At 41.3% G+C, this 27,972-nt stretch overlaps 2 protein-coding genes across 3 annotated transcripts in view; one reads left to right on the forward strand and one right to left on the reverse strand.

Moving 5' to 3' along the window:
- The window catches only part of MED15 (mediator complex subunit 15), a 29,136-nt gene extending 19,441 nt beyond the window's left edge, over window positions 1–9,695 (reverse strand). Inside the window, exons 1-4 of the mRNA XM_031047786.2 lie at window positions 9,323–9,695; window positions 2,732–2,819; window positions 1,166–1,217; window positions 745–774 (exon numbers count right to left, since the gene is read on the reverse strand). Coding sequence (XP_030903646.2) covers window positions 745–774; window positions 1,166–1,217; window positions 2,732–2,819; window positions 9,323–9,390 — 238 coding nt within the window. The 5' untranslated portion in view covers window positions 9,391–9,695. The remainder of the gene's footprint in view (window positions 1–744; window positions 775–1,165; window positions 1,218–2,731; window positions 2,820–9,322) is intronic.
- Window positions 9,696–9,789: 94 nt separating this feature from the next.
- On the forward strand, window positions 9,790–26,853 carry KLHL22 (kelch like family member 22). 2 transcript variants are annotated; one of them, XM_034068452.1, is made up of 7 exons: window positions 9,790–9,853; window positions 18,937–19,206; window positions 20,094–20,259; window positions 21,424–22,142; window positions 23,007–23,199; window positions 24,469–24,702; window positions 25,717–26,853. In XM_034068452.1, the coding sequence occupies exons 2-7, from the start codon at window positions 18,980–18,982 to the stop codon at window positions 26,092–26,094; spliced, it is 1,917 nt and encodes a 638-aa protein (XP_033924343.1). In that variant the 5' UTR covers window positions 9,790–9,853; window positions 18,937–18,979; the 3' UTR covers window positions 26,095–26,853. The 2 variants fall into 2 exon arrangements, with proteins under 2 accessions (XP_033924343.1, XP_033924344.1); XM_034068453.1 differs by having other exon boundaries at window positions 9,792–9,853; window positions 18,954–19,206.
- The last annotated feature ends 1,119 nt before the right edge of the window (window positions 26,854–27,972 follow it).

Genomic DNA, 27,972 nt, shown 5'->3' on the forward strand with positions numbered 1-27,972 from the left:
TATGCAGTGGATAAATTCAGTGCCTTTCAAGACAATTGTTGTAGTCTGAACCCCGGGCACACAGAAAAGTAAAGTCAAAGCAGGAATTGCCATTCAAGAGGGCAAAACTCAACATGTGGTGCAGAAGCAGAATTAAACAGGTACAGAATGTAACACCCCCTCTTTTTTAAGAATACTTATAATTTCCAACTGTCTAGACTGAATATTACCCAGTCACAGACACTGCATATCTAGCTTATGAGAATATAAAAATAGAGAATCCTACTATGCTCCTAACACAAATTGCTATAAAACCAGCATGGAGACAGAAGGCGTGATAAGATCTAATGTCAGTAAATGGCAGAGTGCGTAAGCCCCACAAGAACACCACACTTCCCTCTGACACCACACTGAGGAACCCAAAGCTGGTAACAGAGAAATCTGGACTGCTCAGCAGGAGATTAGTTTCAATCACTCTTGTTCTTCCAAGAATCTTAGAGTAGTGAGCTAACAAAAGTACAAACTGGGATACAAACAAGTCTCCCATGTTACATCCAAAACATGGTCCAAGCCTTTCACCCTCACCATGGAACAACTCCAAAGCTATTATGCTACCTTTCCTTTCCTACAGCAGCATTTAATATTCTAGCTACAAAATTTACCTTCTTAAATACACTACAGCCCTGATTTCTAAGCTGTTCTGGTCAGAAAATGGGGGGCAGAAGGGGAATAAAAAGAATGAAAGAAGTAAAAAGAAGCTCTTACCACTGACCGAGGCTTGAGATTTCTTATTGTCTGCAAAGGAAGAACAGTTAATTGCCTTTGTTAATATCATCACACAAATTTGGCCCCCAAATACATTAACCTAAGCCAATTTCGTAATCAGGATGCTATACAAACAATGGAAATCAAGTGTGACTACAGGAAAAAACTAGGAAAGTGAAAGAAGCAGAAAGTTTAAATACTCAAAGGCTCTTCAATTATAGATGGATGTGTAAAAGAAATAATATTTCTTTTATTGCGTGTAAGCACGCATATTACATGAAATTTTTAAAGCAACTTGAAGAGTCACATGCAGAACCACACACAGAAACCCTAACATTTAGGTTTTGGGGGGGAGGATGGGATAAACAGTCCCATTACTGGGGGAAATTAAAAACCCACAGTCCCCAACCTAATTACTTACGGATATCTCGAAAATGGATAATAAGTCTGGCCACAAGAGAAAGATACTCCTCCTAGAAGTAAAAAATTAGTATTTTAGAACAGGAAATAAAAACAGAGCAACCATGACTTTCCAGATTTCCAGTATTCTTCCTCAACTTAACAGGTTTTACTTGTCAGTGTCTGTGGGCTTCTCAGAGCAGTTTACTTGTGAGGAACAGTCTGTTAATTGTCCTCATAGCAGCCTTCCAGTATCTGAAGGGGGGCTACAGGGATGCTGGAGAGGAACTCATCATTAGGGACTGTAGTGATAGAACAAGGGGTAATGGGTTAAAACTTAAACAGGGGAAGTTTAGATTGGATATAAGGAAGAAATTCTTTACTGTCAGGGTGGTGAGGTACTGAAATGGGTTGCCCAGGGAGGTTGTGAATGCTCCCTCCCTGGCAGAGTTCAAGGCCAGGTTGGACAGAGACTTGGGTGACATCGTTTAGTGTGAGGTGCTCCTGCCCATGGCAGGGGGGGTGGAACTGGATGATCTTAAGGTCCTTTCCAACCCAAACTATTCTATGATTCTAAATGAGAATATTTTTACTAATAGGTCATTATGGTTCTTGGTACAAGAAAGACAAGGAACCACAAAATTCACTGGAAAGAACCTCCATGACAGTCACACAGGATCACAACATGTGAACATAATTATAAACCAATAAATCCATTTTCCACCTCTTAACCACTCTAATTCCTTTTTCTTAAGGACTGAACCTGCTTATTTGGTAGACAAACTTACTTTAGTCCTTGAACTATGTAACATTCCCACTACAAGAACGTTTTCTAAGCCAAGTCAGTAATTACAAATACAAGTTAACAACTTTAAAGACTAACATATGACACAAATGTCAGAAGTGAAAAGACAAATAATATTTGCAGAATTTTATTAGTGTGCTTCATAAAGTGTAAGAGAAACTGTATAGGGCTGATAGTTTCCTGTCCATGAAACTACTACCTCACCAGCAAGAATGCAGGCATAAATTTGTGACATTAACATTATAAAATATACACCAAGACAAGTTCTATCCTAAACACGGCTTGTCTGGAGACAGCAAACGTATGCAATTTCTTATAACACAGCTCCAGAAAAAGATGTCTGAAATCTGGTAGTCTAGAAATGTACATGACAACCAGACTTTCACAGAGTCCACAACATTTCCCTTGGTCTTACCCTTGACACAGCCTTTTCATTGATATTCTAGTTTCTCCTCATCACCAAACTGGTCATATGTGGTGGTGCTACACAGTAGATGAAGGAAATTCTATGCAACTCACTATACACAAGTCTTTAGATAACAATTAAGTGAGGTCCCACATATGCATCAAAGGCTGCAGCAGCAGCAAACCTGTCTTGGACTGAAGTACAGTTGGATGCAAAACACCTCAGGATAAAAGCAGCACATGAAAACAAAAATTCCTGCATAACTGTGCATTCCAAGCAGAGACAGCTAACTAAGTGCATAGGGTTTGATATTTCTGCAGTTATTCCAAACTGCTTTTGACCATCCTGTAACTCCTGGAAACAATGAGATGCTTTACCCTTGTTTTGGCCTTCATAAACACATGACTCTCCATGTCTTTGCTGGATTTATTATGGGCAACACCAGCTTTCCTCATAGCATCATCACTATAAAAAAAGAGGAAAAACAAGACCAAGTATTAATTGAGGACATCAGAAAATGAATTCTGTAGGTAGGAAGACCCAGAGACAGGGCAGGAAGGGGACAATCAACATGAAAGCAGCAGGTAAAGCAGGAAGATTAAAAGAAGGCCCTGGTGGTAGAAAGTTGAGGGGAAGAAAAATAACAGGTTTGGTAATAAAAAAAAAAACTTTCAATTCCCCTAATGTTCTTTTTCTTTTACCAGCCAGAACCGCAGGGACTTATTGTCCTTTCTCCATCACACCTCTAGTAAATTGGATCCAGATCTGCCTTCTGGATGGGACACTGAATATACACAATGAAAAGAAAAAAAAACCCCAACCAGCACACAACCAAGCCACACAAACACAAAACCACACACAAAAGGAAAAACTAAACCCTACACATTGCTAAGGACATGGATGGAAAAGAAGGGGCGTTCTCAGTACATCAGGAAGTAGCAATCAATTCAACTGTGAAACATGCATTGAGGTTAAGACATCCTAAAACAAGGAGTTCAGTCAGATGAACACACCTGAATGCTCTAGGCATTCTCATTTTTGGAAACATGTCACTTCCCTGCAAAACCAGTCCTGTTCCAAAGCAGCCTAGCAGCTACGATCTAAATTCCACAAGCAACTTACTAGGAAATGCTTTCACCTTGGAATTAACATCTCTAACTAACTTCTCAGTAGCTGCTGTTGCATGAGAAGCATGTGTGTAACAGCAGTGATCCCGGAAAGTTTCAGCCAGTCTGAATTTCTACCACCTCCCATTCTGCAGGAATGGTGCTTGTACAAGCAGTAAGCTGGTCCATCTTCTTGGATTAAGTCAGTAACACAGTCACAGAAACGAGGAGACGCTATAGCCTTAAAATGCAGGAGCTTAGGCTGCCACATCCCACATTACTAGTAGCATACAGCTATCTGCTGCAGCCTGTATGCAGATAACAGGACATACCTAGCAGCTGTAAGGCTCTCTCACTCTCACAGTAATTTGTTTGTGTTCAGAGACTAAAAAAACCCTGTTGTTTATACATGAAGGTTACTTAAACTGAAACAGAATCTGAACTTAATGCAGAATAACTATTCCTCCCTGTGCAAACAAGCCTTCAAGTGAGCTGCTCATAAAGGAGATGTGTCACAGGGGAAAAAGCTATATCCAATTAATTATTGACACCTCCCTGTTTTAATGCTTTCCCTTTTAGAAAGGCTGCCTGTAAATCCTCACTACTCTCTGAATCCCCCTTAACTTCCCAGTCCAACAGTATAGTAACAATGCCCAATGCCTCTCATTTTGAGAGCACCAAGAACTGAGCAGGCAGAAAGACAAGAAAAAAATTATTCGGAGGCAGTAGAGGAAGCAACAAGCAGGTAGCACTAAGTGGCTGTGATACAGACAGTGCTTAACATGGTATCAGAACTTTGAGGAAAAAAAACAAATCCACAGCAAAGAAGCTGTATCTACCTTTTGATGTTACAGAACATGAAAGACATTTTATAATGACTACATCTGCATTACTAAAAATAGCACTCCAAGCACTCCATGACATATTTGTCAGCATTCCAATAAAGGTTTAGACTAGGAGGAGGGAAAAATACACTTGTTCTTTGTTCATACATTCATCTGCAATCAAGATAAAAATATTTACGTTAAATGACTGAAAGTCACTAAAAGAACAAAAAGACCACAGCTCTAGATCCTTGCAGAACACCAGTATCAACAAAATTCTGAAAACTAGATGGTACCAACTCAACCTTCAAATGCCTCTTAAGCACTTATTAACCTATCATAAGATGTGCACAAAAACTCTGCCTATTTCATTTCATGCAGAACACTCAAAGTTGTGTTTCACAAGATGAAGCATTTAACAGCAACACCAGCTTCAGGAATTCCTCCTCATTCTCAAGAAGCTGTTTCCAGCCCAACAATGTGCAACTTCTCACTCAAGCCAGCTGGTCTAGTTGAAAAATCCTGAAAGACACGTTCTCCTTCAAAACTCTCCCAGCAACCCTTTCCCGTTCATACCATGAAGTAACTGCATAAATCAGTTCTTCCAATGAAACAAAAGGGCAGTGAGTTCCAGGACCAACACTACATTAAGTACCATCACCAAATGCTGCTTCATAAAACAGACTATTTGTTCACTATAACAAACCTTTCCTGCTTAAAAAAAAAATGGGGGGGGGGGGGGGAAGAGGGGGAAGGAAGTGTGCTGAAAAGCCATTAGCCACATCTATCCACATTAAAAGACTTAAAAACCACAAAGGAAACGCCAACAAATACATTATACTTTAATCACTCAATCTTGTGCACACGATGCTGTGCCACACATTTCTGTTAGTTACAGATCAGACATAAGTTTCAGCAGGAGCAGCCCTCACTGCAGGAGTTCCCACATAACACAGACCAGCAGAAGATTCAAAACATGAATCACCTATGTTATTTCATTTACATTTACTTAACAGAACACATAAAAGCCTGAAGGGCTTCAGTCCCCAGAACACCTCCTTCACCTACAGAGGGGAAAGCAAAGGACTATCCAGTCTCTCTGAGGCCTTGCTCTAACACTATCTTTCTTTCCTATTCTGCAGCCATGAAAAAAAAGAACCCTTCCCACAACACAGAATCACCCCTGCATAGCTTCACAAGGATATCCTCCAGCAGAAGTATTCTCCAGTACAGGTGACTAGGTAAAAAGCTGCCCCTTCCAAGCTATGTCAATACAACTGTGCAATCAGCAGTACTGAAGAACAATCAAAGCTAAAAATAACCCCTGTTCCCCAGTTATTTATAACTTCGAGAAATTTCCCTATCAGGTTCACTGCAGGGCAACCCAAACACTTGGAATGAAGAGGTATTGCAGAGGCAGCAGCTTCTTCAGTTCAGTCAAAATAAGTACTTATAAAACTAATCCCTCACTTTCCACAGTCCTGCTTGACTTTTTCTGCATGAATTCTCATCAGAGAACTCTCATCCAACGAGACTGGAATATAAAATGAAGGCTTCTTTATCAGCTGGTTTTGTGAAATTTTTAATAGGAAGATCACTTATATTGATGCTCTCTTTTTTTTTTCCTCTCCTCACTCAAAAATCTTTAGCTTATCTGCTCGTGTCCTACCTGCTTGCTCCTCAGGCTCCACCTCTACCTCCTTTCATGTGCTTTCCACATTCTCATCCTTATTTCTGACGACATGTTCTTTCTTCTCACCTAGCTGAACCATTTGCCAAATCTTGAGAACATACACATCAAAACTTCAAGCAAAAAAAATAACACAAAAATAATGGACTATCATACAACTTTCATCCTTTTTCTACATGCAACATAATTCCCTTCTAACATAGCCTGGGGCAGAACCAAAGTAGTAGAAGTAGCTTGGAGCGAGAACCACAGACAGCCACATACCAAGTTTCCCACAACATAGCCCAGCTCAGATTTATCCTTCAGCCATATCAACATTTAAAACCACTAAGGAAAGGCCTTTACAAAGGAGACTCCCAAGGCACCAGGACATACCTGCTCCTTGCAAGGGGCAGAATGAAGGGGTGCCCTGCAAGCAGGAGTGCATATTCACACTCTTGCATCATTGCTGTCTTCTAGAACAACCTGGGAGAAGCCAAAGCTGTTCCCTGGCCTCAGTCATCTGAGCTCAGGCTTTCCTGGATCTTACGAAAGTCCTGTTTAGGTGTGCAGTTATGCAAGAACCTAATACTGAAGAAGGCTTCTTAGGTCATCAAACACAGTATTCTTTCAATGATAATAACCAAATCATACACACTGACCTCTGACACCTTCATTAAGATGCCTATTTTGCACACCAGCCCTGAAAGGTTCACCCACATAACATCATTCTTTTAAAAACAAAGCAGAAACCAACTATAAAATACAAAAAAACCCACTCAAAACTAACCCGAAAACTTAAATTCAGTGTTATACTGGAAACCCAAGTGTGAAATAGCAACAAATTAGGACTTCTATATCCAGAAGCTATAACAACACACTCAAAATTATGAGTTATGAGAATGATTCCACATATTTAACTTTTAAGATCAAGTATTAATATTCATTTGAAAAATAAATATAACTTATTTGCAGGATGAACTGGAAGATATACATATTAAACAGTGTATTTTCGTAACTGTTAGGAATAACCTTCCCACAAATAATGAAAACTTTCAGATGTTTCACCAGGTATATATTTTAACTACCTCCCTCTTCCACCTACTACATAACCCTCACTAATGGCAAAACTGAAAGGAACTACATGCATACAGAGCTCTTTTTAGCCAATATATTGATTATATTTCTCATTCAACAAACTTATCTATTATAAACTCTTCTTCTGGCTAGCTTCACTTTATTCTAAGTACCATCGTGGAAGCAAGGCAAGCTGTTTTCAGATATCTTGCACATACTAATAAAATATTTTAATACTAAAAATCCTCATTTTTTGGTCATTATACACTTCTCACAGTAACAAGTGTGTTTGCTTTTTAAAAAAAGATAGTGAATGCAAACATATGATGTATACTACAAAACTGGATAAAGCACAAGGAAGAAGCATCATTTACAGACACAATCCTAAAAAGAGAGAGACATACACAGATCATATGCAGACCTCCTTGCGCATATATAGAAGATAATAAACTGAGGACATTTTATTTCTACTTTTTAAGAACAAGAATTAGAAGTTGAAGATAACTGTCATCTCGTCATATGGCATTAGCCCTAAAGATTAATAGTCAGTGGTAGCTTTTTTTATCTCTAGCTATATGCTTCCATTGAAACATTTATCAGCATTTACTGCTCAAAGAAAAAACAGTTCCCATTTGCAGTGCAAATGCAGAACCAAAGATTTATTTCATTAGGTTTGTGCCTTATTATACATATTTACTTCCTCAAAGTTACAGGGCATTTGAGGGCACTTCTGTTTGCTTATTTTGATGAAGTAGTAGAAGAGGAAGAGAAGCAGCAGCACAGGATTAATCTAAGATTAGTGACTTTGCAGAAAGTTTAGAAATTAAAACATCAGTTCTGAGCAACAAGAAAGTTTGCATGGCTTTGACAGACACAAATTTATAGTATTTCTTTAATGAATAGCACAACACTTTGATTTTGAAACGCCTTAAGCCCACAGCCAGGCAGTAAAACTACATGCAGCTAAACAGCATACTGCTTACATATCAGACAATCTGTTTTTAAATGTTGATTCTCACAATGGGGCAAGATTAAGCTTCTCAGGCATTCATATATACATGTTGTGGTTTAAGCTCAGCCAGGAACTCAGAACCACACAGCCACTCACTCACTCCCCCAGCTCCTGGAGGGATGGGCAGGAGAATCAAAAGAATGTAACTCCCACAGGTTGAGATAAGAACAGTCCAGTAACTAAGGTATAACACAAAACTACTACTGCTACCACCAATAATAATAATGATAAGGGAAATAACAAGGGGAGAAAATACAATTGCTCACCACCCGCCGACCGATACCCAACCCAATCAGAGCAGCAATCCTCCAGTTTATATACTGGCCATGATGCACTGTGGTATGGAATACCCCTTTGGCTAGTTTGGGTCAGGTGCCCTGCATCTGCTTCCTCCTGGCTTCCCATGCCCTTCCTCACTGGCAGAGCACAAGACTGAAAAAGTCCTTGATTGGAATAAACATTACTTAGCAAGAACTAAAAACATCAGTGTGTTATCAGCACTGTTCCCAGACTAAAGTCAGAAACACAGCACTGCACCAGCTACTAAGAAGAAGAAAAATTACTCTTACTGCTGAACCCAGGACAATACACATGGATTTCAACATGACTTTCAGAAGGATGGAACAATGTTTTCACTTCTGTAATAACCACCCTTCATACCATAGAAGAACCTTCCATCAAACAGCAAAAGCATGCAGAGCAGCAAAGTAATTCAGGTATATATTGCTTCACAAAGGACAACTGAAAAGGCAACAAAATGAACTTCACACTAAATCACACAACATGTTTTATTTATTTTTTTGCCCTAAAATGGCAGATGCAAGATAGCAAGAGTGGTTTTCATGGGACAGAATACGTCAAACTTGACAGTACTATGGACACTGCCAAAATCAAAGGCCTAAAGCAGATGACTGTCAAGTGGGACAGGAAGCCGCTATTCATGGGCAAAACGAAAGTGAAAGGAAGGAGAAGCACAGAAATTTAGCCAAAGAAGGGGTCCGACTACCCCTCCCACGGGGTCCGAGTAAATCCTGGTAGGGAGGTCCCCTCCCAGGGGGATGGTGAAAGGGCCTAAGGAAAAGCAAACACTGGGAACCACAGCCGAACCCAGGCAGCAAGGGAAGGGCCGGGAAGGACTGGCAGAGGAGCTCAGACGGGTGGAACACAAACACGGGGGGTGCAGGCAGCCTCGGGAGCAGCGGGAGCCGCTGAAGTCCCTCCGGCAAAGGCCGAGGCCCGCCTGTGGCCTACTTAGCGCTGAGGCCGCAGCCCGCACTCACATCTGGCTGACGAGCTTCTGCCGGAAGGTGGTGCTGCGCCAGTCGGTCTCAGGCCCAGTCACGTCCATCCCTGCCGCTGCCTCCTTCGCCCGCCGCTGCCACCGCGCTCCCCTCCGCCGTCCCGCCAACCACCGCCGCGGGAATGCCGCAGACCCACTTCTATCGCACTGAGGGCTTGAGGGAAATGGAGCCCCGGCGTGAGCTCCGCCAACTCTCGCGAGAGCTACCGGCCCGCGCGGGGCTCGCTAGGAAATGTAGTCCCGCTATGGACACGCGACCCTCGGCACCAGCGGGGTTCGGCCGCCCCGGAGGGGGACAGGTCCGGTGCACGGCCGGACACACTGCGCCCAGGAACAAGGCAGCTCCGCTGGGTAACCCTGGCTGCTTTCATCACCACCCCACACCCCCCCTCCAGCCCCGGTTCCGGCCACCCCTCCCTCACGGGGCGGGCGCGTCAAGTGCCGTCCCCCTGGGTTCCGGGTCGCACATGAAGGCGGAAGCCGCTGGCGGAGGCCGCCGCCGCCACTCTCGGTAGGTGGCGGGGAAACACAGGGGGATAGGTAGCGGTAGGGCTGCCCGGAGCTGCGGGGAGGAGGCAGTCCCGAGCCGGAGTCGGCTTTACCCGTTACCCCAGGGACGCTTAGTATAAGAGCCTGCCGCGGCTTGGCCCCCCAGGACGGGACCCGGCAGGTGAGGCGCCGTCCCGCACGTGCCTGCTCGCCGGAGGGATGCGCAGGGATGGCAGCACCGCGAAACCGCGAGTGAAGGGCTGTCAGTAGAGACGGGCAGAGCCGATCTGGGGTGGGGCAGGGCAGGCACCGGAACGGCGACTTACAGCCGCACGGCCGTCCTCGTCCTGGCAAGGCCAAGGCAGTCCCGTGTCAAGGCCCTGCTGGTCGCATGAAGCCACCGAGGCCGCCCCAGCCAGGCCGCGGCTGAAGCCAAGGCTCTACTGCCTGCATAGAATCACTGAGGATGCCTTGGCAAGGCCGAAGCCCCTGTCCCTACACAAAGCTTCCCCTGCTGCTTCGCTAGGGCTGCCTCAACGGGAGATAGTGAGCAAGTGGGAGGGTTTTGGTCTTGGGACCTGCAAAGGCATTGTCAACAGGGAAAAACAAAGTAAAATTATAAGACTGCTTGAACTGTCTTACCTCTTAATCACAGGGTTTGTATAGAGTCAGGCTGCCTCTTTTAATGATGTGCAACTCCAGATAGCATTCACCAACAGAGGAAACTGTTCTTTCTGCATTCCTGATGGGGAAATGTTTAAGTTATGGGGCAGAGGAGGAACCTCTGTTCCCAGCAGCAACAAAATTAATGTGGTGAATAGTACAGATGAATTAATGTTTGATACACAAATCAGAACTGGAGTGTACTGAAAGAGGCCTTTGTTCTCTTACAAGTCACTTAACTCTTCTATTTGGCACAGAATTAATTACTGCCTATTATTTTTCCTCCTTATATTTTAGACTATTAAAAATCTGTTATTTGGTTTTAGCAGTTCAGTAATGCAGGTTCAGGTCTTGCCAACTAGCTGAGTCTCTCAAGAGAACATATACCACTGGCTAATTTAGAAACTGTCAATTTTAGTATAGTTATTTCTTAGAGAGATTGATCCTGTAGAAGCTTCATTTTAAAAAGTGTTGTTCTTATTGTGGAAAAGACTTTTAAAGGGCTAAGAGTTTTTAAGATCATTACTTCTGTCAAAAGAACATATTCTTTACATATTTACTAGATCCATCTGGACATAGAACTGAACACTACATCCTGATTCTGAAAGAAAGGTGGAGCCTTAATGATGGACCACTAGTTTTTAGAGTAAGCAGGTACACCCTGCCTGAATATAGTTGGTTATAACTCTCTTCAAACAAGCAGCTGCTCCATCCAGACCAGAACTTGGCTATTGAAAGATTCAGATGAAAAGCAAATCTTGTTTCAAGATTAGGAATGAGGGGGGGGGAAAAAAACCCAACCAAAAAAACAAAAGAGTAGTAAGAGATGATCAGGCTCTTAAAAATATGCTGAAGCCATAAAGCATTCTAGCATCTTATTGAGTTTTTGGTTTCCTTATTACAATTTCTTGGTAGCATTTGGGCCACCTCCTAAAAATGCACCACAGGAAACTTTTCAATTCTATGAATTTGGGTAAGTTGGAAATTTCTTATGGATCAGATATTCAAGTTAGAAAATTCATACTCTTTAGGTTATGCTCCTGTTCACAGGGGCGAAATATTTTTAAATGTCTGTATTTAGATACATTTCATGGGGGTGTTGCCATATTTTCATATTAAATATGAGAAGTTTTATTCTCAATATGTCCTACAGATAACTTGCAATAGGCTTGGGGGAAAAAAAACACCCTGAAAGAAATGAATGCCAAAATTTACGAGGCAGCATAGTTTGCAAAAGCTGTTTCCCGAATCACACCTTTTGGTTTCCTCCCACACTTCAAGTGTACTACTAATGCGAGAAACTGAAACTGGCTCAGAAACACAGCACGAGGAGATGTGCTTGCATGTTCCCATTAGGGACTTAAAGAAAGACGGCGTGTATAGACCTAGCAAAAGCATCATTTGATGGGTGTTCAAAACTAACATTGAGATATTAGATACTACCAGATGTCTTCATTCCTTTTTGTGGAAACCTTGGTCAAAAGGAGTGGTTTGGGTCATTTCCTGTATTTGTAGAAGTTCCTAAAATTAAGTGGTATTTCAGGAAGAGAGGGGTTTTTCCACAGTTGTGAATGCATAGAGGGATAATTCTGAAAGAAGCATTGCTGAGAAGAGCTTCTGTTTTTATTTCACCCCCTTCCCTTTTTGTACAAAAGGCATGAAATTGACTTAAGTCATGATTGCACATAATGCTGTACTCCATTGTCTTACAAGTACCCCTTACAAATTATCATATTGTGATGAATTATTCCAGTATTTGCATTCCAGTTAGAATGAACAATAGTTTTGCTTTTCAGCTTACATTGTTGGTGGTATCACATCTGTTTTCTGAACTATTTTGGCAGGCACCCAGCTGCCTCCCCATTCTGCACACTCACTGACTGCTTGACCTATTTGTTTGTGTGCCCTCTGCCCTGTCAAAATTCTGGTACATAGCCAGGTTCTGCCTATTTGTATCTGCTGAGAGTCAGAAGAACTAAAGTTTTGCTTTAGTCTTGTATCTTGTCTTCTTGTTAGACCTTCAGCTGAATCCTGGCTTAGATCCTAATTCTGTTTACTCCCTAAGAGAGAGATGAAGGTGTGGGAAGCCTTAGAGCACAGATTTTAAACTTCCTCCAATGCACTAAGACTTTTCAGGGCCTAATCTATTTGGATCACAGTACAGCACACCCAGAGCACATCATACTGGTTGGTCTGCATTAGAGAAAAAGTGATGAAGATGGCCTGCAAGAAAGAGGACAGACCTGCAACTGAGAGGCACTAGCAAGCTTTAAGAATGCACCAAGAGGAACCATATAGATTTCAATAGCAAAAGTCATGCATCTGGGTCAGAGCAGGCTGGTGACAAGCCTGGCTAGAAATCAGTTTTGCCAGAAGAGAGCCTGGGGGTCCTGATGACAAGGTGAATATGGGTCTTCCAACCGGGGCCAGCTTCATGCTGAGCTGTGTTAGCAAGGCAAAGCCAGTAAATCATGAGAAATTACTATTTTCCACTTTATTCAGCACTCAAAGCAAGCAGACTGGGTTTGTTAAATACAGAGATGGGGAGAGCCAGCTGCCATTTTTTTAAGCTATCCTATGGGTACAGGGAAATGTAGAGCCAAACTCTTCTTTGTGATGCAGAGTGCCAAGGATAAGAGGCAAGTGTTATAAGCTGCAGGAAAAGAAGTTCAGATAGGATAAAGGAAAAAACAAATCTGATAGTTAAGCACTCAGTTTTCTGATTTTTGACAACACTGAAGATTCTGCAGTTGACGAGATGAAGCTCTTGGCATCCTGACCTGATTTTGAAGTTTTCCCTGCTTTGAGTAGGAGTTTGGACTAGAGAACTCCCAAATTTCTTTCCAGCCTAAATTATTCCACAGTTCTAAGAGCACGGGACCCCACCAACCATGAACCACCTGTCCATATGACAGTAAGCTAAACAGATTTGGATACCCGACACCAGCAAGCTCTAGTGTATTTTGGGCACAGCTGATGCACAAGAAAATATCACTATCTGCATAAAATACCTCTTGGTAGAGATGTAACTGACAGCCACAAGCTCTTGAATACAAAAATGTCTGAGTTCCCATAGAAACTAAGTTGGATAATCCTTTCTATATCCAGCCATTTCACTACAGTAGAGGATCAAGGCTGTCAGCACAACTATGCAAAGAAAAAAAAAACTCCACACCCACTAGTAAGCATCACCCTCTGACATGGATGGACATCATAAAAGGGGTGAATACTTGTCTAGGTATATGTCATACTATGCAATACCAATAACAGACTTCAGTGATGTAAAATATCTACACTGTGTTTAAAGCACAGAATTGGTGCACAGCATCTCTTATCAAAAAATAAAGGCTGAGTGTATTTATGATGGCAGCAGGATGCATCCAGGACATATGCTGACCCAGCTGCTGGGAAATGCTCTGAGGGTTTTGCCGTTTATGGGGGATTTTTGTTTGGTTTGTTTTGTTTGTGTTGTTTTTTTTTTTTTTAATTCCTTGAAGTGACCAAATAGTGCATGTCTTCCTATGTTAGGATTGCCTGTAGAAGTGCACATACAGTTACTGACTTCATATGCCTCCTTCCTCTTTATATACTTGGTACTCAATGGTAATACCCTATAATTAATCACTACACTAAGCCACTGTCTCTAAAAGACAAGTCAAACAAACATAACTGTAGTCTCAAATACCTTGTGCAGCCAGCTGAAGATCTCTAGTCTGATTTTCTCTGCAAAGTGGTTGGAACAAGGAGTTGCCCCCCCCCCTTGTTTCTGGAGACAGCATTCCACAACATGAGACAATACTTTTTATCTTTGCTACTACTAAAGAAGTGCAGTGAACAGAAAATGTTCCTCATCCACTTTAGGGTCAATCCTGCAGTACCTAGCCACTGAATCTCACTGTTAACAGATGGACCAGCACTGAGAAACTTCCACAAGAAGAGAGGAAATAAGAAAGAATTACTTGGATTTCTAGGAACTTGGCTCAGTCAAAGAGTTAGTTTTTGAATAACAGAAGTAAGAGAGCAAAGGGGACTCAAGAATATCCTGCAAGCAAGAAGCTAACAATAGAGAGGGTCAAAATAGAGGAAAGTTAGCTGCACAGTTCAAGGGACTGTGCATTTATATTTGCTAGCAAGGGCCAGTTTAAAGCTCTTTCATTCACAAAGACAGATGCCAGCCTGCAAAAATGGTGTCTCATGGCATAAAAGCCAACAAAGTTCTTGAGTGGTCAGCAGGGAAAAAGTGAATAGAAGGTTTTCTGCAGTGTGCAAGAGGCTGAACAAACCTGTTGTGTCTCTCCATACAGAACTGTACTGCTTGTACTCCATTTAGATATTTTTTTTTCATAAAGGGCAAGAAAGATAAAGCAAAATACACATTTGAGGAGGTCACGTTAAATTATTTTCTGCTCAAAATATATAGAGGTGATTCAATAAGTTTTCTTGTAATTCCTAAGGCTAATGAACACTTACAAGGCATAACAATTCCTAAATACCTTAACAGCCGGTCCTCCCACCTAGCTGGTACACCACACTTAAAATAACACACTTCCACTGGATGTTTGCACAGTAACGAAGGCACAAAGCACACAGGTCATAGTTAGACACACAGTCTGAGAAGCAAGGTGCTGTGATAACACCAATATCCCTCCCCAGGAAATCTGTAATCAGCATTTAGAACAACACCCAGATAAATCCACAAAACTATTGGCTCACCATGCACACTGCATTTAGTCCAGAAAACTGAAACAGCAAAACCACCCCACTTCTCTTTCAAAGAAGCCCATAACACAGCTCACTAACCCAACAACCACTCTTTGTAACTTTCTACTCACCTAACCCCAGCTGCTCCTTGTACAGCTATTACAAAGCTGAGCACACTCAGTAATCAGCTAAATGAATCTTGCTGGCCATCTCTCACAAGCCATTTAATGGTCTTCTACCCTTCTTTGTCTTAAGGTCTTTTCTGCCAGCTCCTAAGACTACCTAGGTAGGAGTTAAGAGGGTTTTAGCTCAAAGAAGAGGAATTAACCAACTGTCAGTCAGACATCTTAGACTAACACCACAAATGTTCATCTTTAATTTTAAAAGTTGGAAACAGGTCATGAAAATCATTGCAGTGAGAATTTTTCTAGTCTGTTACCACTATTAAGCTATGACATCACCCGTGCATGTTTGTTTATAAGCTTTAAAGCCTAGTTTAGGAGAGTAGAGAGGTACATGTAGCAGGATAGAGGTTCTCTGAGTAGCCACAGTTTACCATAGAATAATAGAATGATTTGGATTGGAAGGGACCTTAAAGATCATCTACTTCCAACTCCCAACATCCTCCTCCTCCCCCCTGTGAATTAATTACAGTGTAGAAACTTCATGTATCCATGTACAAAAAGAACTTAAGAGTGCTGGCAAGTTTTAGACAATATACACTGTACTTGCTCAGTAGTATTTTACCCTTTCTCCACAGCAGTACTGGTATTCTAGCAACACATCCAAAATTGGTTAGAACAAATAATTATAGATGGCAAAATACTCATGGGTAGCTCCAAAGAGTGATGATTTTCTGTGTCGTGGTGGCTCCGTCTGCCGAACGCACAAGGCAGCTCTTCTGTTGATGTAGGTGCATGCGTGACCACTCTAATGGACAGTGCAGCTCACTAGTGATGGCCAAGACATAATTCAGGGCCTGAAGCTGAGAACAAGAAGGCAGTGCCAAAATTCAGAAAATAGAGTGTAGCAAAATACATAGGCTCAGCTGTTGACTAGCCAAAAATCAGCTGGGAGGATGCAGCTCAGCTGCACTCCCAGCATCTGTTTGACCACATGGGGCTTACACAGGTCTGCTGGTAAGCAGGGCTGGTTTGTTCAGCTATTGCTAACAGTTATGGGATAATTCAAGTCCATATCTAGTAAAACTAGCAGTGAGATAAACTCCCTACAGATGTCCCAGACAGCCCCATTTGTCACTTAAAATTGTGCAGATACTAATGCTCATGCAGGCTTCAGAATCCCTGATTATTTTATTCATTTATTCCATAATACCATTTGGTCTTCCTGGTTCCAGTTACCATATTTGTAAGGTTGGATCCATATTTGTAAGACTGGGTCTTTAGCTGCTGAAGGCTTTACCCCCTTTCTGTTCCTTTTTAAGATTATTTGGATACAGAATGTATTCTGGATAGTAACTATCTATGGATCTATTACTTAAAAGTAGACCTAAGTAAGTCTTGGCATGATGTATGTTTCCTCTCTACCCTGCATGTACTTCTCCCTCTCCAGACCTCTCTCTCTGGGTATATTTCTTATCTTTCTACATCTACAATACATTTCTTTGCTAACACTTGTTACAAAGGTTCAATGGCTTGTGCAGTTCTAATATATCTGTCCTCATCATGCAAAACCAGGACAGTCACTCTCTTAACTTCTCCCTAGCCTCTCTTCCACCAATGGCTACACTAAAAGACACACTGTAATACTGTACCAAGGTCATGCTGTTTTCTCTGCCCAGCAAAAGTCCAAATTTGAATTCAGAAAATAGTTCATTTGTTACATTTAATTCTGATTTTACAGTCTTAGAGACTTCTTCTGGTACAGCTCTCTAAATAGCGGAAAAGATGAAACCCTTTTTTAAGCATTAACCACATTCACTCTGGAGTGTTAACCACATTAAACCACAAAACCAGAGTTAATGTGTTAATGTTGTTTATCCAAATCCATTACAAATTTGGATCATATCTCACCTTACTTTGTTTCTGCTGTATTTATTCTCTTCTAGTGAAGTGGGGAATTTCTGATCAAGGTCTAGTAACTCTTACTCTTCAGCTGCCTTTCTTACTATATGATTTCCCTTGCCTCAATCCATCACTTTTAATATTCCCCAGAAGTAAATCAAACGATACAGTAATGTTGTGTCTGCTTCAAAAGCAGTCATCTTATTTCTAGGAAAAGCCTCTGCCTGTCATGAAAAATAATGTTATTCATCTCTTCAGCTGATGATGGATAGCTTCCCGCATACAGTCGACCTGAATGTGCTCACAACAGAAGGCTGTCTCATTAGAGCTCCTCTTCTGAGCTGCTTGCCTTGGTTTTCCTGGCAAAGAGCAGACAACAATTAAGATGTTTTTTCAATTATTTGGGGGGGGAGGGGTTGGTGGGGTTTTTTATCATCCCATTTATGATGCAATCGCACCTAGCTTTTTGGTTTGGCCAGTGTAGGGTAACTTCCCTCAGGCAGAGCAATAAACATAGTCATCCAGATAGCTCCTTCCTCACTGACCATACACAGAATACCTTGCAGTACTTTGAGAGCTTTCCAATGCTGCATTCACCGTCTATGGCTGGCACAAATAAACAATGGTTCAATTTCTTCCTTCTTTGTTTGGATTTGATGGGTTTGTTCTGCTTTTGCTTTCCTGCGAAGTTACCTCTTGTGACTGTCACTTGTGTCACTAAGCTATTTCCCAGGCTGTTGGAGGAGAGGCTGTTATAACTGCCTTAAGTAGCCATATCAGCTATTTCCTTTTGCTAATGTGTTTTGGGTTTGGGGTGAGGTTTTTTTTTCCTAATATGCTCTGAAAAGGGGATAGAGTCTGTGAGCTCTAACTGCTACAACTTCTGACATTCTTCAAAGACAATGGAAAGGGGAGATTACAGGATGGTAGAGGAGGACTCATGAGATTTTGAGAGCTTAACCGCAGACATAAAATGCAAGTCACTTCCAGATAGCTTTTTCAGGTGTTTCCCCATGTGCCATTGGGGACCTTCCTCCAGTGTCAATGACAGCCCTAGAATAAGGTACAGGATAGACCTTGGTGGTGCCTACACTGGAGGAAATTCCAGCAGGGAACCATGGTGAAGTGGAAAACAGTTGTGCATGCTAGCTTCAAGTTGTCACAATAAAGAAACTTACTTTCAGGTCTACGGTTTCAAATAGTATTTTATAGAATGACAGTTGGAAATGTGCTCAGCTAAGGAAAATGAAAAAGCAAAGATAGGGAGAGAGGAGAGCTTTCAGAGTCTGTGTTAAATATCAACAGAAAGATGGAAGGTGCAGTTGATATTGCAGCAAAGTTATCTGAGGATATTAGACAATTTAGAATTTGACAAAATTATGTCCATTGTTTGTTACAAATGATGTAGAAATGCAAAAGAGAAAAGGGGTTCTGGTCATGAGTTGGGAAGTGAAACTCTTGCTAAGAAAAAAAAATACCCCCACATGCTACATACTCTAGCTCTTGGACTAAAAACCCAAGAGTCAGAATACCTGTTTGAAAAACCCCATTCTGCCACTTTGGTGTGCTGATATCTGCCTGTCATCATTCCAAATAATCTCTGCAGGGTAAAACTGACTGAAGAGATGGATTGATTTATTTTCTATGATAGGCGGGGATCAGAGGACCATTTGTAAAGCAAAAGGCACAAACCTTTGCTGATTCTGTTGTCTCACAGATTTCATTCTGCTACAGCTGGTGGCTGAGCATTTCTGCCTGGGATGGCGGAGGATCAGGAGCTGACTCAGACACACAAAGCTCAACTTGCGCCCTCCCTTCAGCAGCGCACCAGCAACACATACCGCAGTGCAGAGCACTCTCAGGCCTTGCTCAGTGGCTTGGTATCTCTCCGAGACAGCAGCATCCTCTTCGATGTAGTTCTGGTAGTGGAAGAGAAACCTATTGAGGCTCACCGCATACTTCTAGCTGCATCCTGTGACTATTTCAGGTACACTTCAGTATGGCAGTAACAAGCATGTGGCTGAATGTTATTCAAACCTGCAGCATCCAAATCTTCTATCTTGGCATGCTGTTTCTGGATGTAAAATTGGACTCACAAGATGGAGCTGAATGTGTTTCAAAATACTAAGTATGGCCTTATTCATCTCTGTGTTATTTCTCTACAGACATAAAGCTCTTGTTCCTGCACACTGAGCTTACCTCCACTAAATTCACTGCCTGTAGTATTTTGAGGTATAAAAAGAATAGATAAAAACAGATGTTTTCTGCATAAATGCACTCTGGGTGGCTTTTAATATATCCTTAGCATTTTAAGACTTGTGGTGATCATTTCGTAATACACAAAAAGTCACTGGAAGTGGGTCACTCTGTTACATGCCTATAGTGTGACTCACTGTCCATTAAACCAGGCACTCCCCTTGTCAATTTGACTATCAGTTTCTTGAAGTGACTTTATTTTCAGAGAGCAAAGAAATCCCAACACAAGCCAGACAAACTTTTAACTGGAGGAAGAACTGCTCTAGCATAACAAAAATTCCTACAGTCCAAGTTCCTCTGTTTTTTCTCTTCTCCAACACCCAGAGTATCTGCCTCTGCCCATTGACTATCCTGGATTTGTGTCTTCAGGTGTGAATCTTACCTTTCAGATGGCCCTTAACTGTTTTCCTGAAGAATGAAGAGTATTACTTTCTTAAGTTCCAAAAGCCTGTACTCTTTGTATCGCTGGCTTAGAGAAGAGGTAATCCCATAAAAGTGTCTGGCTAGGCTTTTATCTTTCTAAAGATTTTTTATGTTCCCAGGACAACATAAGATGAGCAAACTGAAAATAGCTTCAATGCAAATCTGCCATAGCATTTGCCATTGTTTTTTTTACAGAGGAATGTTTGCAGGAGGACTAAGGGAGATGGAACAAGAAGAAGTTCATATTCATGGCATCTCCTACAATGCAATGTGCAAAATCTTGAACTTCATTTACACTTCTGAGTTGGAACTCAGTGTGAACAGTGTACAGGAAACCTTAGCTGCAGCCTGTCAGCTTCAGGTGAGGTGCTGGGAGGTATGACAAAAAAAGAAGCAAAAACCAAAAGCAACAATAAAAGAAACAGAAAACCTGGATATCTGATTAAATGGAGGGTTAGGAGGTGAATAATGGGTCTGATGAGAATTTCTTTGAGATGCTGTTTCCACTGGAACTATGGAAGGGTAGGAACAATTAATGAGCAGTTGCAATAGAGAGTTGTGTCAATGGTTTTATTACTTATAAACATTTACCATTTCATCTAGTGGCCTGTTTTATATAGCACTCACTTCCACTCATCAGTTTATGAAATAGAATACTTCTGGCCTATGGTAAAGGACAGGGCTTGCTGCTCTGAAACTGCTGTGCTGCTCAAGACCTTCCCCAGGTTGAGTGGACAGACACATAATCTCCCCTGCCCCCATCACTACAGGAAATCCTGCCATTATAGTTTCTGCACTAAATGCAGAATTCAGTGTGCCTTTAAGATGAGGTTTTTTTTGTCTAATTTCCCCTGCAGCTAACTGCTGCATAAGGCTTTGGTAATAAACCTTAAACTTTCTGAGTGCTTGCTTGGGTTGGTTTCTACAGACTCAGCACCACTCTGTAGCAGAGGGAGTCTTGGACAGCAGTTAGTTCTTTGTTTGCCATCAGTCACTCCTGCCAGCTACAACTCCAAATTATATTCATAAGATATTAATTTTCCTTTTAAATGGCTTCCTGTGCTCCAGTGATGCACATCTGTTTGTTACAGATACAGTCCTTGATACAGTATGTCTATCTATAGTGCTCTGAAAGAATAGTTATGAAGTGACTATAAACGTGGCTTTCACCATGTCCTCCCAGGCAGCTACAGCTTGGTGAGATGCTAACAAACCAGACAGCCTGGCTGTCAAGTGTCCCATGTGTCTCCTTGGAAAACACATTACTGCTGCACATGAAGCCAAACTCACAGATTTGCAGTATAGGGTGGCTAGAAGATCTATATTGTATTCATCTACCTACCCGTGTTGAGTTCTTTTGCTCTGGAGAAAGGTGAATTGGGCGCAAGTGAACATGGTGATCAAACTGAGGAGAGGAGTTGTCTTGTGGAGAACTTTCTTACAGTCAGTCATCCCAGCTTCTATCACCTGTCTCTCGAGTGTGAGGTAAGAGGTGTCTGAAATGAAAAGTACCTCTCTCTTGCAGATTCCAGAAGTCATTAAGTTCTGCTGTGATTTTCTCATGTCCTGGGTAGACGAAGAGAACATACTTGATGTGTACAGACTAGCTGACCATTATGACTTGAAACATTTGAGTGATCAGCTGGACTCCTACATTTTGAAGAACTTTGCATCTTTCTCAAGGACACAAGTGTACCGACAGCTACCTTTGCAGAAGGTCTATTCCCTTCTCAGCAGCAATCGTTTGGAGGTTAACTATGAGTTTGAAGTTTATGATGGGGCACTTTTTTATCATTATTCACCAGAGCAACTAGAGACAGATCAGGTCTCCCTGGTGGAGCCCCTTAAGCTACTTGAGACAGTTCGTTTTCCTCTGATGGAACCTCAGATCCTGCAAAGGCTTCATGACAAACTAAGTCCATGTCCTTTAAAAGATACAGTCGCAGATGCGTTAATGTACCACAAGAATGAATGTCTTCAACCAATGCTTCAGAGCTCCCAGACGCAGCTGAGATCAGAGTTCCAGTGTGTAGTAGGATTTGGAGGAATGCATTCTACTCCATCCATTGTCCTCAGTGATCAAGCCAAGTATCTGAACCCCTTGTTGGGAGAGTGGAGGCACTTTACAGCTGCGCTAGCTCCCAGAATGTCGAACCAAGGGATTGCTGTTCTCAATAATTTTGTATATTTAATTGGTGGAGACAACAATGTAAGTGGCTTTCGAGCAGAGTCAAGGTGTTGGAGGTAAGATGAGGATAATCCTGCTATTATTTCTGTTCCCACCGTGTTGCCCATCTCAGAGTCAGTAAGACAGCATGGTCTATATGCTTGCTAGGTGAAAGATTAGGAACTGAGCAGGGGCCTCACTGAAGGAAAACAAAAGAAATAAAGAAATGAGCCTGATAGTAATAGGAAGCTTCCAGCAGAGCTTATGGGACAAAGCCAAGCCTGACAGGGTAGAAACAGTACTCCTTCAAGAGTATTACATATTCTACTTTCTGTCTTGTTGGAGGGGGGAAGTATTAAAGGTGCTGAAAAGAGTAATGAAGCTAGAATCCTAGATTGTCTAAATGCTCTTGAGCTAGGATTTTCTAGAAGTATTTTGTGTCTAGTTTTGGTCCCAATACAAAGGGATTTAGTGACCAAAAAGGATTTTTAAAGAAAATGCTATTACTGGTTGAATTTCAAGAATTTCTGTGCACAATAGTGGCATTCCAGGGTCCTTTTATATTCTTTTGTGCCAGGAAAAGGAGCAGGAGGATCAGGTTTAGACCTTCATGTTCATTACATCGCAAAACCAGATAAAACCCCTTTTGTCTTTATACTATGGTCATGTTTACTAGTTTTACTGACAGCAGTGTATAAGATAATAGAAACCCTAGGCTTTTATAGCATGATTATGTCAGCTAAAATACATCTTCTAAAAATAGAATAAACCAACTTTGCTAATAATAAAATGCTGACAAGGCCAAATTTCACTCCACTTACAGCTGAGCTCAATTTCAGCCAAAGAAAACCAAGTAACCCACATCTGTGGTGCTGTCTGGTATTCCAGCAATGATTCTGTGGCTGTATGAATAACTTTCTTTGATTTCATTCTTTTACAAGGTATGACCCTCGACACAACAAATGGTTCCAGATCCAGTCCCTACAGCAAGAGCATGCTGACCTCAGTGTCTGTGTTGTGGACAACTATATCTATGCTGTCGCAGGCAGAGATTACCATGAAGACCTGAGGGAAGTGGAGAGGTATGACCCTAAAAGCAACACTTGGGAATATGTGACACCTCTGAAGAAGGAGGTAAGTACCGCATTAACCACACACAAGCCTACAGTTCCCCAGTTCCTGATTTAATCTTTTTAGATGCTTTTCTCATGTGTAGCTTTAAATCTGCTGATATTCAGATGGGAAACAGTAGCCTCTGTATATGGGATAAATGAATATCAAGAAAGGGGAGTCATAATTTATGTAAATAACATTTTGAGGCTAAATGCCTTTCTTTTTCCCTGTTTTCTTGTTGTTTTCCCCTGCACCTTCATTGTGTTAATCCTTAAAACCATTTAAAATTGAACACAGCCTCTGGGAATAGAAAGTTCCCATTCTTCCTAGGCAGGTAAATTGTAAGACACAGTAGTACAAGCTTCTGATCACAGTCCAGACAACATGCTTTACTCCTGATCAGAGAAGATACTGCCCAGTAAGATCTGTTTCTACAGACCACTTAGTTCCTGAACACAGAACTGAGATTGGATAACAAGTTCTGATGACAATAGCCTATGTGCTGCAGAGTCAAATCTAAGCCAGCTAAACATAATTTCAAATTACGCATTTGGTATACATGAGTGAATAGGTCTCTTCTGTCATCAGTACCCTTTATTCTTCAAGAACAGCTACTGCTAAAGTAGCAGTCATGACCCCAGAAACCAGGAAATGGTGTAGTGATGTGGGAATTGGGGTTATGAGTGCAACAGTTTGTTCTAAGTTTTAGTAATGCCAAAAAAGGCAAAACTTTCCATTTCCATTTTAAAAGTGTTGCAAAGATGAATACAGCAAATAATAAATAAATAAGTAAATAAAACCAATCAAAAACCAACTGCTTGATGAATCTTGGTTAGGGAAGAAAAATAAAATCCTGAGTAATTTTTTAAGAACCTATGCATCAGTGCTGAGAATATAAAAAGCCTTAAGGTCCACTTGAGTGCTGCTGAGTGGGATATCTTGCATTCCTGATAATGCTGCTTGTTTAAGAAAAAATCTCCACAAAAAAGCTTCCAAGTGGACTTTGGAGAAATGTAATAGTATGACTGATCTTCTGATCAAGGAGTAACAAAAATGAGACCCCACCACATTTCTGGAAGTTTTAGATGTTCTAGTATGTTTCATTCAGAAATTTACACTAACAGCATAATCACCTAGAAATGGATTTTCTAGAAAAAAATCCTTCCAGATGTTGATATCTGCATAACTTATAAGAAATATTACTCCCTTAATGTCTACTCTGTACTTTGAAACTGGAAGAAATACATAAAACCAGAGCTCAACCTCTTGCTTTCCCATGCGGTGATACAGGTGTATGCACATGCTGGAGCAGCACTGGATGGAAAGATGTATATTACTTGTGGGAGGAGAGGAGAAGACTATTTGAAAGAGCTACAATGTTATGACCCAAAGACTGACCGCTGGGATGTTTTAGCAGATGGTCCAGTGAGACGCGCTTGGCATGGGATGGCTGCACTCTTAGGAAAGCTCTATGTAATTGGAGGAAGCAACAATGATTCTGGCTACAGAAGGGATGTTCACCAGGTAGGAGCATGTCATACCTGTGCCTTTCCTGGGAGAAGCTGTTTCCTGGGGATGATTGCACTCTGATGTCTTTCTCCCACTAAGTAACTATATGCCCAGCAACAGCTACTGCACCAGCTCACCCTACTCAACTGCAAAACTTGCAGTGATTTATTTACTGCTGTCTGTCTTGGATGCACTGTCTATCCCACAAAGCATTAAAGCTCTAGCACTTGATATTCATATCAATTTTAAAACATATTTGATGGATAACATTCAATGACATGCACATACCCAATAAGCAGCACATCAACTAAATTTACATTATCTTCTCACGTTTTTCTTTCCTAAGTCAAGGACCTTTGGATCACCAATATGTAATTGCAGGACAGAGTTGTTAAGGATATGTTGGATGGCAATTGTATAATGCAATCAAATGGACAGTACCTGATGATAAGTGATGGCTGAAGAGAATTCTGGAGTCTTATTCCAGCGTCTAGAATTGCTAGAGACATAAAGAAAACACAAAAATTAACTGTAAGAGCAATGCCAATGAAGATGACAGAAATACATCAACCTGAAAAGTGTATCTGAATGATAAAAAGGTGCTTACAAATAAAAGCAGTTAGCCAAGGGTTACCCAATGAAACCTAAAACTTTCCAAAATATATTGCAGAGACAGCTTAGCAGATTTGTCATATTTGTATGTTCCTAATGCAAACAGGTACATTATGTCTGAACTTGTATTACCATATGTCCCCATCTCTTTCACTTTTGTATACAGTTTCTGAATAGCATACAGCTTTCACTCCAGTAGCAGGGTCAGAATTCACGATTCAAAGCTCTATGCAACTATGAACAGTTTTCTGCTGAGTACTGTACTTCTACTACATAGTGATAGGCTCTCTCCATTATCAACACCTTGTCAAAAGACTGATGTTACTGCATGGCTTCCTAAATAGCTTGCCACATGGCCAGCCTCTGTCACTAAGATACAAGTTCAATTTTGGCTAATCTCTTTGGGTTTTCTTACAGGTTGCCTGCTATAGGCCAAGCACTGATCAGTGGACAAATGTATGTCCACTTCCTGCAGGACATGGAGAGCCAGGTATTGCAGTCTTAGACAACAGGATCTATGTCTTGGGAGGCAGATCTCACAACAGAGGAATCCGCATGGACTATGTCCACATTTATGATGCAGAGAGAGACTGCTGGGAGGAAGGACCCCAGCTGGAGGATGATATTTCTGGGATGGCTGCCTGTGTCCTCACTTTGCCAAGGGCTATTTTAACGGAAACAGAGAAGTGGTTCTCAGAATGGCATGCAGACCGCGAGAAGTATCACCTTGACTTTCCATCAGAAGTTATGAGCGTATCAGACTGGGAAGAATTTGATAATTCAAGTGAAGATTAGAAAACTTTAATATTTATTTTTTTGCCAGTGAATGAGGAAACTAAGGCTTGAAGAAAATACTTAAGAGATTTTATATGTTTTTCTTATATGCATAAATCAATATCTAAAGGTTTGGAAAATAAGTGTTCTGCACAAATGCCATTCACAGTCAATATCTGCCCATCTGCAAGTGTTCTGCACAAAATGCCACTTACATTCAGTACCTGCCCACCTGCCAGAAAGCAGCATTTTTAAAGTAACCACAGAACTGCTGTTTTCCCAGTTAAAATATAGAGGTTCTTTTGCTTTGAAGGATACTTTTCTCAGTCTTCAGCATGGACAATAAAAAAGGCACAGAAGGCTCGCCTTGACTAGCTTCTTTCCTTCCAGCTTTTAGCTTGAAATAGCTTTTTGAGAGTTGGGGTGTTTTTTTCCCTATTCTTTTTGGTAACAAAACTTCCTAACCATCTTAGCACAGGAAGGTAACACTTAGTGTCTCCCTCCTGTGCCTGGTGTCAGACAGCTTGATTGGTTTTTGAGCAAGACTGAACATACGGATACGGGAACAGTAGCAAGAAAGTCTGAACCTTCATCTCATCTGGGCATGCAGCCATCTTTGTAACTGGGTTAAAGTCTGTGAACTGACACCCACTCCTGAACTTCTATACTGCAAGTTCTGTCAACACAGTGGAACTCTCTGTACAAATTATGGCAATCTCAACTGTCAGACACATTTGTTCACAAGAATAAGTTAATAAATCTTTGTCAGAACGTTTGTAACTACTGTCTCAGTTTTATTAACTGTGGTGCGGAGTCTGAAACGTAGTGATCTTAAATTAAATCCTGTAGTACTACATTAGAATCAGTGAAGTTACACCAGCTTAGGAGATGGCAGGTTTTTTTTCATTCTTTTAGTATATGCTTTAGAAGAGAGTAGAGATTGCTTTGCCACAGCAGAAACATAACTAGAGGTATTGAAGATTACATTGGTCCAGGACCCTGCAGTAGCTGAACCAATGCCAGGAACATAATACAGAAATACTTCAGCACAGAAAGATAAGGCGTGTTAAACTTTCCTTCATGAGGCCTTAAAGTAATTGGCTTCTGACTACGATCTTGCTTACCATTAGGTTAGAAGCTGATTTAAAGGCTGAACCAGTGTGATACCTGAATACTATGGGATCCTTACTCTTAGAGAGGTGAGAAATAACCCATGCCGCCAGAAAATCATGACAAACTACCAGAAGCTTTTAAATCTTGTAGCAATAATGGGGTTGCAGAAGAAAGGCAAAACCAGTGACAATCAGAATGATACAGAACTAGTGAAGTATCATTACATCATGACAAATACTGCACATTGACCTGATACTTCAGAGAAATTGAAGATACCACCATTACTTGGGGATATTTTGTTTAGGGAAACAAAGATGATATCAAAATGGACCTAGAGTACATTAGTAGACCGGGCTTCTGGAAAAGATTGAACACTATTTGTACACCACTTTTACTAAGCTCAGCAGCTTAGGAAAAGATGGGCATTTGTCAGATCTTTTTCTCCAGCACTGTCAGTTTTCATCTCAACCTCTGAACCTTTGCCAGTTGGCAAATAAAATACAATACCTGGTAACTGCAGGAAACCCTGGTGATGAGCTGCTTCAGAAAATCTTTTTTAGTCATGAACTCTGAACTGCACATGGAGTCTGGAAATACAGACTTTACTACATTGCAGTACTGGAGACTGACCAGTATTCCTATTTTGCAAACAGTTATTTTTAATCTGTGAGAATTTCATGTAGCCCTCAGATACAAGGACAGATTTCTCTGACCTGGACATCACTAGAACCACTCCTTCCAGACTGCAAGTGTTGCAGTGGCAATTCTTTTCGTCTGCAAACAAGT

Source organism: Melopsittacus undulatus, chromosome 12, assembly GCF_012275295.1.
Source record: "Melopsittacus undulatus isolate bMelUnd1 chromosome 12, bMelUnd1.mat.Z, whole genome shotgun sequence".
Classification (NCBI taxonomy): domain Eukaryota; kingdom Metazoa; phylum Chordata; class Aves; order Psittaciformes; family Psittaculidae; genus Melopsittacus; species Melopsittacus undulatus.